The 16,785-nt window shown below is 41.6% G+C and overlaps 1 protein-coding gene across 4 annotated transcripts in view; it reads left to right on the top strand.

Annotated features, from left to right (window-relative positions):
• Positions 1-522: 522 nt before the first annotated feature.
• SIK3 (SIK family kinase 3) overlaps positions 523-16,785 on the top strand; it is a 256,890-nt gene continuing 240,627 nt past the window's right edge. For all 4 annotated transcript variants that reach the window (XM_043481447.1, XM_043481445.1, XM_043481446.1 and 1 more), the window contains exon 1: positions 523-828. In XM_043481447.1, coding sequence (XP_043337382.1) covers positions 556-828 — 273 coding nt within the window. In that variant the 5' untranslated portion in view covers positions 523-555. The remainder of the gene's footprint in view (positions 829-16,785) is intronic.

Below are 16,785 nucleotides of genomic sequence, written 5' to 3'. Positions count from 1 at the left end.
ATGTAGTTGTTCCTGCCTTTGGGGCCTCAAGGGCTAAAGTGGGACAGTGCTAATATTTTTGATGATGAGGAAATACTTTGCTTTAAAGGAGGCTGGGTGACTGCCGAACTGGGACAGAGGTCACAGTAGGGGGTGACATTAGCAGTTCCTGGGGGGATCGAGGGCAGGTTTTGGGTCAGGCACAAGCACCCCCCGACTTGGCCAACGCTGCGATGGCTTGGAACTGGCTGGCACACTTGCGGTACCCACTGTCTCCTCCCCGGAGGGGGGCACCCAGGAGCCGGCGCCGGAGGAACCGGGCCCACGCGGGAAGGTCGAGCGAGCCGGTGAGGTCATGGTTGCCATGGCTCCGGGCAGTGACGCGCGTCGGCACGTGACGACAGGTTGCCATGGCTCCCGGCCCGGGCGGCGCGGGCGCTCCGCCTCCTGGAGTGACGTCCGCTGCCCCCCCTACCTCTTTTCCCGCCCCCCCCGCCCCCTCTCCCCGCCCCCTCCCCCCCCCCCCCCCCCCCCCCCCGGCTCTCCGCGGCCCCGGAGGTTTCACTGCACAACAAGATGGCGGCGGCGGCGGCGAGCGGAGCTGGCGGGGCTGCCGGGGCCGGAGCGGGGGGAGCCGGGCCGGCCGGCCGCCTGCTGCCTCCGCCCGCCCCGGGACCCCCGGCCGCCCCCGCTGCTGTGCCCCCGGCGGCTGGCCCGCCGCGTCCCCCAGCCCCGGCCTCCCGCGGGCCGGTGCCTGCTCGCATCGGCTACTACGAGATCGACCGCACCATCGGCAAGGGCAACTTCGCGGTGGTCAAGCGGGCCACGCACCTCGTCACTAAGGCCAAGGTAGTGGCGCGGCGGGACCGGGCGGCGGCGGGGCTACGCGGCCCGGGACCGTCCGAGTGTGGCGGGGGAAGGGGAGCCCCGCGACACGGAGGTGGAGGGGTCGGCGCCGCGAGCGGGGCTCCGGAGTGCGTTGGGGACCGGGGAAGCGGGTAGGGGGTTATCGGGCAGGAGTGAGGAGAGGGAGAGCAGGAGGCGGCGGGCACCGGGGGACCCGGGAGAGGGTGACTGCACAGCAGAGGGGGCGCAGAGCGGCCACTGAGCTCCGGGACCTGGGGAACTAGAGAGCCGCGGATGGGCAGGGGGCTCCCCGGGCTGTGCGGAGGGTCGTAGCAGGGGTGATGAGGAAGAAGACGTTTGGAACTCTCCAGGAGACAGTAAGCTAAGAAGCTTCTGAAACCAGAAATTAGGAAATCCTGCGGGAATGAGGGCAGGGGAATAGGAAATGTGGACAAGGAGGATGGGGGGAAACAAGGGTGAAACTGACACAGGTGGGTTTTTGAGGGGAAGAAGGATGGCTGGGGTCTTGAGGCGGGGTACAAGGTACTGGGAGGTATGAGGGACCTGGTACCTTATGACAGAGGCACCCGTCAGCATTTGGTCGCCCAAGACTGCTAGATGGTGGGAATGAGAGACTGAGGACAGACAAGATTATTGGAGGAGGCGATGAAAAAAATGGGGAAATAAGGAGGAAAAAAATTAGTTTGTTTTTCCACAGGAAAAGGGTCAGGGAACAGAGACCCAGCGGTACCCCTGCTTTGTGGTGGCCCTAGGTAATCAGGGGTTAAACAATTTGGGAGAGCTGGATTGCTGGTTATATTTAGTTGTTGGAGGGTCCAGAACTGTACAGTTTATAGAACCCAGGGTGGGCTGTCAGTGGTGAGGGGGCGCCTGGTGACTGGGAAGGTGTGTGAAGAATCCGGACACTCATTGGGCCCTTTGGTTCCCAGGGGATTTGTGGAGCAGTGGTGGTGAAATTGGCAAGGTCAATTAGGAAGCCATATCATTACAGGTTTAAAATTTTCCCTACAAAATTCATTTTTGGAGGAAATACGGTTAGTTCTTTCCTGTGGCCTTCTTCATTGGGAGTCTTGGCATTGAAGACACCAGGAGGAGCTGCTTGGTTTTGATAGGACTCCCAGAACCCGTTTCTACTTCAGATTTCTTTCTTTGCTCCATCTCTCACTTGAATGAACACTTTCGGTGAAGTCATTCATTATATTTAAAACTGCAGTTTGTGTTTCCCTCAGCTCAACGAAGAACCCATACAGCTGCTGCTGCTTCCTACCAAAGCCACATCAGGTCCCCTCACCTCCTCAGCCTCGTCTTTGGTTCTTGCCTCCTGCCTTGTTTTCGCTTGTATGGCAGTCACTTGTTTTCAGAAGGCAGTGACTTATCTCTGCCTTCTCTCCCTCTCACGACCTGAAGTTCCTTTTTCCCTCCTTTCTGTCAGACTCTAAAGGGCCCTTCTTACCAGGGTTGTGGGGTGGGTGGCTGTGGAAAATTGATTGGTCAGTTTCACTTCCTCTGAGGGGGCCCCCTTCGGCCTTTTTTTTGTTTTTTTTTTCCAGTTTTTATCAGAGGGCCTCAAGTCTGCAGGTCTGAGCTGAATGAGATACCAGAGCCCAAGGTTTCCTGATGCTACCCTCAGACCCTGACAGGGAGTAAACTGAACCAAGACTCTGGTGCATCCCTGCCCCTCTGAGTGTTTCCTATTGTGTTTACAGTTAGCCAAGACAAATTTATGTTTACAAACAACTCTAATTGTTCCAGCCTTGTTCCTTGTTTTGGTATTTCCTTTTCCACACCCTCCCCTTCCCACCTAAGTAATCACTTGGGCTTCTGTGATTATTTTGCTCTGACCTCTGGGGGATGGCCTCTGTGAACTTAATTGGCTGCCTGGTTTATGGTATCTATGATTTAAAGAATTCTGTATCGCCCAACCCTTGGATACACCAAAATAATGATTAAAAAAATCTGGGACAGAGGGTTCAATGTTTTTGTAAATGTAATTGCAAACAGTTGATTCTTGGCTTTATACATAATAGAGACATTTCTATCTTCAGTAGTCAGCAAAGCCAGTGGCTAATTATGGCTGGTCTGCCCGCTTTCTAATTTTCCAGTGTGTGTGTGTGTGTGTCTAAGTTTTTCTCTAAGTTGTTGGTATCCTTTAGGACTGCAGCATTTTAAACATCAGCTTGTTTATAAACGGGTGTCACTGTTTATGTTGGTTTTTATCTTTGATCATTTGTGGTCGGCAGTTATGCAATTCCTATGTATGGAAATATTCAAAATCTTGAATGAGGCTGAAATGGCTTGGACAATGAGTTGCATGTGTGAGGGGACCACACCAGCACTCATTTGTGTTTCTGTAGCAGTGTGCAATTTCCTAGTTACAGGCACCCTCTCTTTCGCTGCTTAAATTACTCTGACGACATGCGTGAAGCTTAATTCACAGGGAGTTGTCATGTGCTCTGGGTAAATGATGAACATATTTTGGCCTGCTTCTTGCTTATCTGAATCCACTTTGGAAAGGTTTCTCAAATGCTTGCCGCTCAGATGTGTCTAACAACTGTTGACATACAGTATGATGGCCCATTAAGGCCAGGGTCTGGTTATATAATGGTGAGGAAGGTGCCTGGGTATTGGCAGTTGCAGAAGCTGCTGTTCAGTTACTCAGGTAGATAGATTTTTCTCCCGGGCGCTGCAGTGTTTATCTTACTTCTGCATTCAGGTAACTTGGAACCAAAGAGAGTCACCTATTTTCACCTATTTTTATCTTCCTCTTCTGTTTTCAGAATGTGTCTTTTTGTTTGTTTGTTTTGTCTTTTAGAGGTATGTGATTTTTTTTCTCTCTTTCTGCTCCCTGTCAGCCACTGAATGGTCTGGGTTTTTCCTATAACCATATGTAATCATCAGACTCAGGTAATTCAGATATTTGTGTTGGTTGAAAGAGGTTATGTAGTAGGTGTTTTCTGAACATCAGAGAAATATTTATGGTCACTGTCTCTTACACATACTACCTATTCCACAGACCAGGAGGCTAAAGTAAACTTTATTTATTGATCAAGCTACCGTGCTCCTCCCAACAATAAGTGGTAAAGCTGGCCCTTTCCCAAATTCTGTTAACTCTCCAACCTCCTAGATCAGGACCCTGGGATGAATAAAACAAGTAGAGAATGGGAAATATTTTCCTGTTCAGTTGTTGGTGACTTTTGCAGCACGGCATTCATGAGCTCAGACTTAATATTGGCAGCACTGCAGTGTTACAGCGCCACTGCAGAGCAGTTACCAGGAGGGAATGTGCGTCTGTGACATACTTTGGTCAGCAGCTCACCCTGGCTGTCTTTGTCCCACCTTCTTTGAGTTCCCTTTTGTGGAGGAGCCTCTGTTTGAGATTCTCTGGTCCTCTTCTTTTGGTAGGACACCGTGAAATATTTAGAAGATTAAAAAAAAAAGATTTTCTACTGTCAGTTGTTTATAGTTGGTTGCTTGTGCCTAATTATACCTTCATTGGCTGGAAGAGTGGGAACAAAGAGTAGGTATATTTTGTATGCATTAAAAAGAAAGTATCCATGACTGTAAAAGCCATTGGTCAAATACTTTAAAAATGTATTTTAATAAATATACATCACTTGCGTGTTTATTGGTTTATGGGAAGAGCTTGAGCTTTGGATGGGACTGCCTGGGTTTGGGTCTTCTGCTACTTAATAGCTGGGTAATTTAACCTGTCTGTGCTTGGATTTCTTCATGTATAAAATGAGATGACAATAGTATCAATACTTTGCTCACAAATTAGGGTGTTATGAAGATTAAATAAGATAATGTATGTGAAACTTTGCGAACAAACGTGCCTGGCACCTAGTAGGCACATGGTAAGTGTTATCACCATCTTCATCATCATCAGATACTGTTGGAACGAAGATGAGTAAGACATAGTTCCCCTTGTTCACTGTTCACCCCTTTGGAACAGTTCATGGTTGCACGTGCCATTTGTTTTGTGTAGGTAGATGTTACCCTGATGATGTGATTTCAGGGTAAAAAAAAAGTTTGCTATTATTTCAGGTGCCTCTTTGAGAGAGTAGATTTCATTCCTGTGGACTTTGGGGTAATTTCATGAAATTGACATTTAAAAACATAATTTCCCATTAAATTTTTCAAACACTTATGAGACTTGTCTGTAACTGTAATGAAAACTGTAACTAATACTGGCTTTTATTTGGTTTGCCTTGAATACTCAGGGTGTTTGTATAGCTACACTTGGTCACATTGGTGACAGAGCAGAGTTTGCAGTGTTTTCTCCAGAGAACTCTTTAAATTTCATGGAGAGTATGAAGAAATATTCCTACAAGCCTGAGGATACATTTGCACTTGGGTGCAGGGTGTGCTACTTAGAAGGCCAAGGTCAGGATTCTTAACTTTAGATATTACGCAGAGAAAACATTTCGCCCTGTGACCCAATTCCAAATACTGATCAGCCAGGACACATTTGTGTGCTTTGTGGTTTAGCACACTCATTTCCATGAGAAGAACAACTCAAAGTGGGCTAATAGTATTGTTTTCACTCTAAGGATGATGCTTGTGCTCGTTAGAAGGCTGAAAACAAGATTCATTAGTAAATAGAAAAGAGAATTATGTCAAAAAGAAATTGAAATTAAAGATGAATATTAGTTACGTTGGAGGAGAATAGTTCCATCTCTGGATAATCTAGAAATGACTGTTGAAAGATGACTAACATCATTTTGATAGAGATTTGTTGAAACTTTTGTGAAGAGCTAAGAATGATTTGGACTAGTTTCTCCAGAGTCAGAATACCAGCATTCCACTTTCAGCATCAAAGCTGTTTAACATTTTGACTATGGTGCCAGCTCCCTAGAAAGTCAGAGATCTGGCTCAAGCCAGAGGTGCCCAGACTAGTTATTTCTGTGCCAGAAGTGCTGTTTTCATTTTCCAGGCATCAGTCTGGCTAATGTTTTCTAGTTCGTGGCATGAAAGAGAACAAAATGGATGCTCTGAAAAGAAAAAGATACGCGTTCTTTCTACCAGCGTCTCTGTAAGTCTAAAAAACACCTAAAACCTCTCTGCATAGTAATGGAACTTTTCTGTTATCCATTCATTCATTCAGCAGGTATTTACTGAATGCAAATTTTGTGCCAGGTTCTACTCTGGCTCTTGAATACCCCATGAACAAGAGAGAAAAAAGCTGTTGCCTTCTTGGAACTTATTTTCTTATGGGAGGAGACAGATGAGAAGCATGTAAACAAATAACTTTATATAGTGACAAATACTATGAAAAAAATAAATGGGCTAGAGAGTGTCTGGGGCAGGGTGCTGCTTCAGATAAAGTGTCAGGGAAGGCCTTTCCAGGGTGGTGATATTTGCGCTGATCACCTGAATAATGAGAAAGAGCCAGCTTGGGAAGATGAGGAAGAAGGAATGGCTGGTGCAGCAGCCTTTGGGTAGAAATAAGCTTGGTTTGTCTAAAGATTAGACCCAAGGTCAGGATGCCTAAGAGCTTAGTCAGTGAGAGAAGGGATGTTGAGGAACTGAGATCAGAAGGTTAGATAGGGGCCAGATCATATGGGTCTTACAGGCCATTTTATGGAATTGGGTATGAAATAAGGGATTGACCTCAGGGGATATTAAGGCAGAGCACTGACGTTATCTGATTAATGCTTAAAAACTCATGTTGGATATTTTATGGCTTAGGGTAAAAAAGCTTCTTCTGATTCATTTCTTCAAATAGGGGAGGTGTTAAATTTTAACAACTTCTGTTTTTTCACACTTTAAGAGAATGGCATACATTTTACATACAAAGTAAACATGATCATCCAACAAATAGTTGTTGATTTGGGGAGCACTAAAAAAGAGCTTAGAGATGTTCTATTCCAACTCTTTTTCAGAATCTAGAAAGATGGACTTAACAGAATTTAGAATCTCAGACTTTGCTCAGCCAGTAAAAAATCCACCTGCCATGCAGGAGACACAGGAGATGTGGGTTCAGTCCCTGGTCAGGGAGCTAGGATCCCACATACCTCACAACCAATAAACATAGAAACAGTATTGTAACAAATTCAGTAAAGACTTAAAAAAAAAATGCTGAAGAAGTAAAAAGAAAGAAGCACAGAAAAAGCAATGAGCGTAAATACAGTCTGCCTTATATAGTTTTCTTTTGCCACTATATCTAGCTCACACCCAGGGAATATAAGTAATTATACTTTTGCAGTGTTGGGTTGGTCTGGTCTGTCTTTGAAGGTACCTTTCTCAGATGGACTCTCTATTTACCAGATCACTACCAGTTTCCAGGGATGGTGCCATCTTATAACTCATGAAGAGAACTGGTCACCAAGATACATACATTGATGATACAGGTGAGGGCCGAGAGGACCATTTATCTAGAGCTGCCTTTACATGGTTCTAATTTCTGATCTGAAAGCTCTGGCCTGTTCCACAGGTGAATGATCTCACCCATCAGGTGAGTCCCTACCTTCTCCTTTCTAACAGTGAGTAGATTGGTCCCTTCTGGCATAATAGTATAGTCATACTGTCTGTGGATGGCTGATAACATCCAGAGGATGAAAATTATATACATTCTCATGGACTTTTGTTCCAATGTAATAAATACTTGTTAAATAAATGGCTTTGGCAGTGTCTTTGAGAAGCCCTCAATGGTTTTGGATATATTAGCTTGAAAGAGTTTCTTTTGGATCTGTTTAGAGTTAAAAATTTCATCAGCTGAGGACAAAACTGTTGGATGAACAGTGGCATAGGTATGTTAGGAACATATTTCTGTCTAGGAGGTGTGTGATCCATGGTAGACCAGGAGTCTTTAGCCACACTGGTAAGTATTTCATCTCAGAATTTACTGTCTCAGAGACTTAGGAATCAGATTGCAAATACTCAGCCTCGTTTCCCAGAAACTGAAAAGGAAAGAGACTCAAACCCATTGCCTGTTTAAGCTCCACTGTGTAGGCTGGGCTCACTCAGTTGGATACTTTTGGCCAGTTATCTTAAACTATATTTAGGTTTTGGTTTGGAATTTCTGAGAAATCCTCAAATTTCTGCCTAGTTTCGGCTAGTTTCAGTCTGAACTTACCAGTTGTATGCTTTACTTCTCTTTGCTCTCTCCAGAAAACTTGAATGTGAAATTTTAGGTTACCTTAGCACATTTCTTGAGACTGAATTTTTGGAGAAGAAAATTTTCATTTAATTCATTCCATCCAGCCAGCCAATAAGCTTTTGGAAAGTTGTTTATCAAAAACTATAAATGAATAATATATGGCACAAAATTCAAAAAGTGCAAACTTGTATGTAGTGAAGTTGTCTTCCTGCCACCCCAGTGCCTCATCCACACAGTTTTGTTAGTTTTGTTTCTCTAATATTTATTAAGGGCTTCTTTTGATCAGTCCAAATGCTCAGTGCTATTTGTTTTCTGCCAGTGTTGTCACATGCCTGAAATTTCTAAAAATCATTTTACTTAAAAATTAAAAGAAAATAGCTAACTTTTAAGGCTTGTTAGGAGGCACACACAGTGTGATAACTGAATGTCGCCTCCATGAGGGCAGACATTTTAAGTTGGTATTTGCTGCTGTATGTCCAGTGCCTACTACAATGCTGGTAAATATTCATTTAGTGAATAAATGTAAGGATTAAAAAAAAATAAGAGCTGACTTAATTTTTTTAATACTCTTAATGCATCTTAGAGTTTTATTACTGAAATTTTCTATCTCCAGTTAAGATGTTAAAGGAAAGTAATTTTCTACTTTTTTCTCACAAATCTCTAGGTAAAGAGATTTTACTGCCTTTCTGGGCAAGTTATTTTTGGCATATTTCAAACTTTCATTATTAATAAGTTCAGTATAATTTCACTAAATCCTGCAATTTAAGTTCAAGTCCCTTATTTTAAGGGGAAAGTTCTTTCATACCCAGGCTCCCCATGGGTTACCGCCTGGAGAAGGTCCCACGGGTGCAGTCAGCGTAGTCAGCCAGTGCCTTGTTTTTCCTCTTCTGCCTTGGAGCTTTTCTTTGCAGACCCACCTGCCTGTCTTCTACTGCTGGCGTTTCCTGGAGTAACTTCATACTGTTTGCTGGGGTTCCCACTTGTTCTTTATTCTAAGTGACCTGATTAAAGCAACTAGTATTTTTCTGTCACTAATCTTTAATTTCACAGAGTTACTTTTATTGGGCCTTACCTTTAATGAATTAATTCAAGTAGTAGTTTTTAAAAAATAAATTTATTTATTTTGAATTGAAGGATAATTGCTTCACTATATTGTGTTGGCCTCTGCTGTACATCAACATCGGGCTTCCCTGATAGCTCAATTGGTAAAGAATCCACCTGTAATGCAGGAGACCTTGGTTCGTTTCCTGGGTTGGGAAGATCCCCTGGAGAAGGGATCAGCTACCCACTCCAGTATTCTGGCCTAGAGAATTCCATGGACTGTATAAGTCCATGGGGTCGCAAAGAGTTGGACACAACTGAGCAACTTTCAAAATACATCAACTTGAGTCAGCCATTGGTGTATATAAGTCCCCTCCCATTGAACCTCCCTCCCGCCTCCCTTCCCTTCCCATCCCCGTGGGATGTCACAGAGCCCTGGTTTCAGTGACTCAGTTGAGTCACACTGCAAATGCTCATTCGTTATCTGTTTTACACGTGGTAGTGTGTGTGCTTCCGTGTTACTCTCTCCCGTCCCACCCTCTCCTTCCTCCCCGCTGCCCGCGTCCGTAAGTCTGTTCTCTATGTCTGTGACTCCATTGCTGCCCTGCAAATAGGTTCATCCGTACAGTCTTTCTAGATTCCATATGTATGCATCAATATACAATATTGGTATATTTTTTGTGTTATCTGTAGGCAAAAAGTAGCAACTACGGATATTAGAAGACAAGAGGATAAGTGTTATTCTTCTCGGAGTGGGCAAAGTGTTAAGTTAAAGGAGCAATTGAACGCTTGCAGCTCAGACCTGATAGAGGTGGACTACAAGAGGTCTGGAGTGTAAATTGTCTTATTTCAACCCAATTGCTTATTATTACGGGCTCTCTTTTACCACCTTGTTCTATTTTTTTCCAGTTATAATTGGGGAAACTTATAAAGAAGCAGAAGGAAAAAAATCACCCATCATCCTGTCACCCACAGGCAATAGTTATTAATTTTTTGCAGTATATAATTAGGATCATACTGATACTCTATTTTATTCCTCCTCCTTATCATTATAGGTATTTTCTCATCATTCAAAACTATTTGTAAACATCAATTTTAATGGATGTGTACTTTGCCATTGTATCGTTGTTGCTGTTCAGTCTGTCAGTTGTGTCCAACTCTTTTCAACCTCATGGACTGCAGCACACCAGGCTTCCCTGGCCTTCACTGTCTCCCAGAGTTTGCTCAAACTCATGTCCATTGAGTCGATAATGTCATCCAACCATCTCATCCTCTGTCGTCCCCTTCTCCTCCTGCCCTCAATCTTTCCCAGCATTGGGGTCTTTTCCAGTGAGTCGGCTCTTCGCATCAAGTGGTCAACGTATTGGAGCTTCAGCTTCAGCATCAGTCCTTCCAGTGAATCTTCTCTAGCACCACAGTTTGAAGCATCAATTCTTCAGTGCTCAGCCGCCTTTGTGGTCCAGTTCCCACATCCATACATGACTACTGGAAAAACCACAGCTTTGACTAGAAGGACTTTTGTATACGGACCTTTGCCATTGTATGATCACTGTTATTTTTTGACCTTTTTCATATTTTAAGGCTCTTCCCAGTTTTTCACTGTTAGCAATTTGCTGTGGTGACCATTTTTGTGTATGAATCTTTGATGCATTTCTGATTTTTTGCTCAGGATAGATTGTTGGATATGAAATTATTGGCGAGAGAATACACTTGCTTTTAAGACACCTGATACATATATTGGCACATTGCTTTCCAGAAAGGCTGTGCCAGGCTTAGCCCACCAGAAGTGTTTTTTTCTTTATTGTCTCCTGTTCTGCGTTTGTTTTCTTGGAAGGCAGGGCTGTTACTCCCTGCTGCACCTGTAAACCTTGGGCGATAGATATGGGACCTATTAAAAGACGGCTGGAGCAACTGCCTAGTCCTTCTTCTGAACCAAACCTGGACGAGGAAGGAAGAAAGTGTGACTCTAATTTTTTAAGTTGTTTTTTATGAATCATCATTCTCTCCTGATCTTTCACAAAGAGGCATAAACTTAAACTGGAGGAGCTGTTGAAGGCAAGAAGAAAGGTTGATGAGGAAGAGATTCTGATTACCTGAATCTTTGATTTTTAAATAACTTTTTGGTAGACCTGAGGGAGAATTTCTGAGATTGATGAAAATTGTAAATTACTCCTCTTTTTTTAATGGTAAAAAGATGATAAAGGAAATTATAAAGGAAATAACTATGTGAATAAATGTGGTGATGCACCAGTCTTATTATGTCTGGATTTGTTGTACTTATGTACTTTATGTGTTATTTAAGAGGTTTTCAATGGTAATTGGGCCATATGGACTATTGTTCTTACAGTGTTTGGGGGTACCCACTGCTGTAGTTTGGGCATCTGACAATATGCCCTTTTATCTCCAATAGAAGGCCTTTAATACAATAAGTTTGGATTATGATTTTCTTAGTTAATTAGGGAAAGAAATGAATGAAGCAGGGAAGTCAGAAATAATGATACATATATACTTTTAATATTTTGTTTTAATTTAAAATATAAATATGCATTAATCTACTAGTCTTTTAAAAAAAGTGTTCATTATGGAAAATTTCAAATGTAAGCAAAAGTAAAAAGAATCATATAATGAACCCCTCATTGACCTACCACCCACTAAAAGCAATTAATCACCTCATGGTCAGTCTTTTGCACGTAACACTTCCAGTCTCTCTTTTCTCCCTAGTTTATTTTGAAGCAATTCCCAGAATCTTATTTCATCTGTAAATGTTTTGGCATGTATCTCTAAATAGAGGAGGATTCTTTTGAAAAAAAAAAAAAAAAAACCAAAAAAACAAAAAACCCCAGTACTATTATCCTACCTAAAACAATGAACAATAATTCCCTGATGTCATTAAGTATCAAATTAGTGTTAAAATTTCTCTGATTGTCATATATATACACACACATTTAGTTTTTTTTCTTTTTTAACCACTTGTTTGAATCAGGGTCTAAATAAAGTCCATACTTTATAATTGATTGATGTCCCTTAAGTTTTATATTGTTAAAAAGAATTATTTGTTTTACTCTATAGATTGCCCCTCTTTTTCTTTGCAGTTTGTTTAAGAAACATGTTTGCTAATCTTTTGCTGTAGGCCTTTCTCTGTATATTGATATCTTGATTAGAGTTCTGCCATCTTATTTGTGTTAAACATACCTATAGTTCATCATTTATGATTTCCAGTTTTGTTTTGCTTTTTTAAAGCAGAGTAGCAATTTAAAGACATTTTGTGTAGCAGTTTGAACATAGACTCTTTCTTGAGTTTTTGATTCTCTCTCCCTCCTGTCCCCATCTTTTACGCTTGTTGCATTAAAAAAAAAAACAAGGTAATGCTCAAAATCCTTCAAGCTAGGTTTTGACAGTATGTGAACTGAGAACTTCTGGATGTACACGCTGGATTTAGAAAGGGCAGAGGAACCAGATATCAAATTGCCAAGATCTGTTGGATCATAGAAAAGGCAAGAGAGTTCCAGAAAAACATCTACTTTTGCTTCATTGACTATGCTAAAGCCTGTGACTGTGTGGATCACAACAAACTGGAAAATTCTTAAAGAGATGGGACTACCAGACCACCTTACCTGCCTCTTGAGAAACCAGTATGCAGATCAAGAAGCAACAACCAGACATGGAACAATGGACTGGTTCAAAATTGGGAAAGGAGTACATCAAGGCAGTGTATCAATTTAACTTCTATGTGGAGTACGTAGTGCAAATTACCGGGCTGGATGAATCACAAGCTGGAATCAAGATTGCCAGGAGAAGTGTCAACGACTTCAGATATGCAGATGACACCACTCTAACGACAGAAAGTAAAGAGGAACTAAAGAGCCTCTTGATGAATGTGAAAGAGGAGAGTGAAAAAGCTTGCTTAAAACTCAACATTCAAAAAACGAAGATCATGGCATCTGGTCCTATCACTTCATGACTAAGAAATGGAGAAACAATGGAAAAAGTGACAGACTTTATTTTCTTAGGCTCCAAAATCTCTGCAGATGGTGACTACAGCCATGAAATTAAAAGATGCTTGCTCCTTGGAAGAAAAGCTATGACAAACCTAGACAGTGTATTAAAAAGCAGAGACGTCACTTTACTGATAAGGGACCAGGTAGTCAAAGCTGTGGTTTTTCCAGTAGTCACGTACAGATGTGGGAGTTGAACGGTAAAGAAGGCTGAATGTTGAAGAATTGATGCTTTTGAACTGTGGTGCTGGAGAAGACTCTTGACAGTCCCTTGGACAGCAAGGAGATCAAACCAGTCAATCCTAAAGGAATTAAACCCTGAATATTCATTGAAAGGATTGATGCTGAAGCTCTAGTACTTTGGCCACCTGATGTAAAGAGCCAATTCATTGGAAAAGACCCTGATGCTGGGGAAGATTGAGAGCAGAAGGGAGCGACAGAGGATGAGATGGTTGACTCAATGGACATGAGTTTGAGCAAACTCCGGGAGATAGTGAAGGACAGGGAAGCCTGGCATGTTGCAGTCTATGGTGTTGCAAAGAGTTGGACATGACTTAGCAACTGAACACACATGCATCCACATGTAATGTGACTTTACCAAGTCATTTTAAACATTCAGCCTAATTTTCAAAGAAGCATGTCTTTCTTTTCTCCTGGGTTTCTCATCAGTTTATATAGCTAATTAAATTGCATAGCTGTAATAACGAGAGCAATTGGTATAAATAGATTTGGGAAAAAATTAATTCTTGGTAAGCATGCAACTTAATGGATGGGAGCAGGAAAAATATCCAGGATTAGAATGAGTGGCTATTAATTTGAGGCTGGTTTGCATTGCTAGGGCTTGTTATTTTACAGAGGGAAGGGGAAGCATCAGTTATTTTCTTCAGGTTGGTTGAGAGATGGTGGTGGGTTAAGAGAGCTTCTATACAAATTTTATAATTATAAATGAGCCAAATTGTTAGAAATCTGAGGACAAGATATTTTATAGGATCTTTTATTTATAGTATATTCTGCAGTGTGGTATTTTTGTCCACTTGTGTTAAGAGTTTGCATAAACTGGACTGAATTTGACTATGGGCCAGCGATGTTAAAAATTTGGTGAGGAAACAGCCAAAACTTTGTAGTTTGAAAGGTTTATATCTGTTCACTGCCAGTGTAGTGTTCCATGGAACAAGCTGACATTTTCATGTAGTCAGTTGTTTTCTGTTCCTGGCAAGAGAAATCTTGGTTCATATACCACAGGAACAAGATTGTTATTGTGGAAGGCAGGCTCAGAGCTGTTTCTTGTTAGGATTAGTTGGGCACCTGCAGGATTTCTTCTTTCTTTCTGCTTCCTGCCTCCTGTTGTCCTTTCCTTCTGTCAGAATGTTCTAACGTTGCATAAGCAATGTTCTGACAATAGATGATTTTTTTTTTTGGTAGCTCATTTTTTTTTTTTAAACCCTTGAAATAATGTTTTTAGTGATGGTATGTTCTTGGCTTACTTTCCATTTCTACATCAACAGTGATATTGTTATTCTTGTCAAATGGGGCCGTTGTATTCCAGCAGTGATCTTTGTGTCCAAGTCAGCTGCAGAGAAACCCTGTTCATTATACCTAAATATCTTATATGTGTATAGTAATTTGGGGAGGTAATTCAATTTTGAGATGATACTTTTGGATCTCTGTATAGGATTTTACAGCTCCTCTGCCCGCCCCCCCGCCCCCCCCCCCAAGAATAAAACTTGTTTGAAGCATTGTTACTCATTAACCTCTTTGACATATGCAGAAGAGTGACCGGTGATTTCAGCCTAGTGCCTCTTCTGATCTCATTTTCCTTCTTCCTTTTCAGCCAGCAGCTGCATCCCGTGCCCAGCTCTAATTGAGCTCCTAGTAAAAGGGGCACTGTTATACTGAGTCACAACCTCTTCTATCAGTGGTGGTTAGATTTTTTTAGTCCAAGAACCGGTTTTGGAGTCACATTAAAATTTGAAAACAACATTTCAGTTGTGTTACCTAAACGTCTCTTCCTTTCCTTATGCTGAGAGCAGCATTTTCTGCTTTCCCAGCTCTCTGGGGGAACCTTTTGGTCGATCAGCTGCAGTAAGGAATCCGTCCATTGCTGTGGGAGTCAGCCTGTGTGTTTCCAGTTTCGGTCTTTCCTGGCCTGGCGGTTTTCCTTGGGCACATCACTTAACCTCACGGGGCTTCCAGTTTCTTTTTAATGTGTATATGTTTTCTATGGCTTTACTGAGATATAATTCACATACTGTACAGTTCACCCAATTCATTGCTTTTAGCCTATTCACAAAGTTGTGTAACCATCACCTCAAGCCATTTTAGAACATTTTCATTCCCCTTAGAAGAAGCCACCCATTAGTAGTCACTGTTCATGTCTTCAACCTCTCTCCCTGCGCCCTAATCAATCACTAATCAGTCTCTATAGATTTGCCCATTCTGGACATGTCATATAAATAGAATCATATCACATATGGCCTTTTCTGTCTGGCTGCTTTCATATAACATGTCTTCAAGTTTCATCTATGTTGTAACATATGTCAGAATTTCCTTCCTTTTTATGGCTGAATGATATTCCATTGTATGAATATATTGCATTCTGTACATTCATGAATTGATGACATCTGCATTTTTCCACTTTTTGACTAATATGAACAGTGCTCTTAGGAACATTTGTGTACAAATTTTTGTGTGGACATATGTTTTCATTTCTCTTGGACATATATACTTTGGGCATATATGCCCAAGGAGTGGAATTTCTGCGTCATAAACATTCCATGTTTATCTTTTTGAGGAATTGCCAAACTGTTTTCTAAAATGGGTACACCATTTTGCATTCCCACCAGGAATGTATGAAGCTTCCAGTTTTTCCACATGCATACCGAAACTTGTTATTTTCTTTCTTTTTGATCTAATCATCCACGTGGATGTGAAGTGGTTGCTCCTTGTGGTTTTTGATTTGCATTTCTCTTATGACTCCTAGTGTTGATCATCTTTTCATGTGCTAAGTGACCATTTGTAGATCTTCGAAGTGTCTGTTTAGATTCCTTGCCCATTTTTTAGTTGGGTTATTTTGTCTTTTTATTGTTGAGTTGTAAGAAGTCTGTATATTCTGGATACAAGTCCTTTATCAGATATATGACATGCAGATACCCTTTCCCATCTCGTAGGTTGTCTTTTCACTTTCGTGATGGTTTTGTTTGCAGCACAAAAGTTTAAAATTTTGTTGTTCTTGTTTCTTTATTTGTAAAGTTATTCTAACTCTGAAATTATGTGTTCTATTGTGAATGTGTTTGTGTTCATTCTGAACCATTTTCTCACTTTGGTTTGGTACTCCCTTTTCCAGGACATTTTATAGCCTCAGGTTTCAGGGTATGTGGTTTTTGGTTTCAGGGCATGTGGGATCTTAGTTCCCTGACCAGGAATAGAACCCCTTCCACCTGCATTGGACGCACAGAGTCTTAACCACTGGACCACCAGGGAAATCCCAGCCTCAGAGTCTCTTAAAAAAAAAAAAAATCTTTGTATCTGTCTGATACACGTGTCTTATGAAATAATCAGACTCTACCCAAAATGTATAATGTCGAAAGTGAACATTCCTTCTCTCTAGAGAGAACATTGTTCACATTTTATAACCAGATTTTTTCTATTCATGTTAGAATTTTATGTTTTTTTGTTGAAAAGGGATCATGCCACATACTCTGCTGCTTATTTTTAATTTTTACTTAGTGTTACAGTTTTATTGAGATTTAATGGACATGCATTGCTGTGTAAATTTAAGGTGAATAGCATAATTAATTTACGTAC

Source organism: Cervus canadensis, chromosome 11 (assembly GCF_019320065.1).
Source record: "Cervus canadensis isolate Bull #8, Minnesota chromosome 11, ASM1932006v1, whole genome shotgun sequence".
Taxonomy (NCBI): domain Eukaryota; kingdom Metazoa; phylum Chordata; class Mammalia; order Artiodactyla; family Cervidae; genus Cervus; species Cervus canadensis.
Note: the sequence above shows the minus strand (reverse complement) of the source record. Positions and strands in the feature narration are given on the sequence as shown.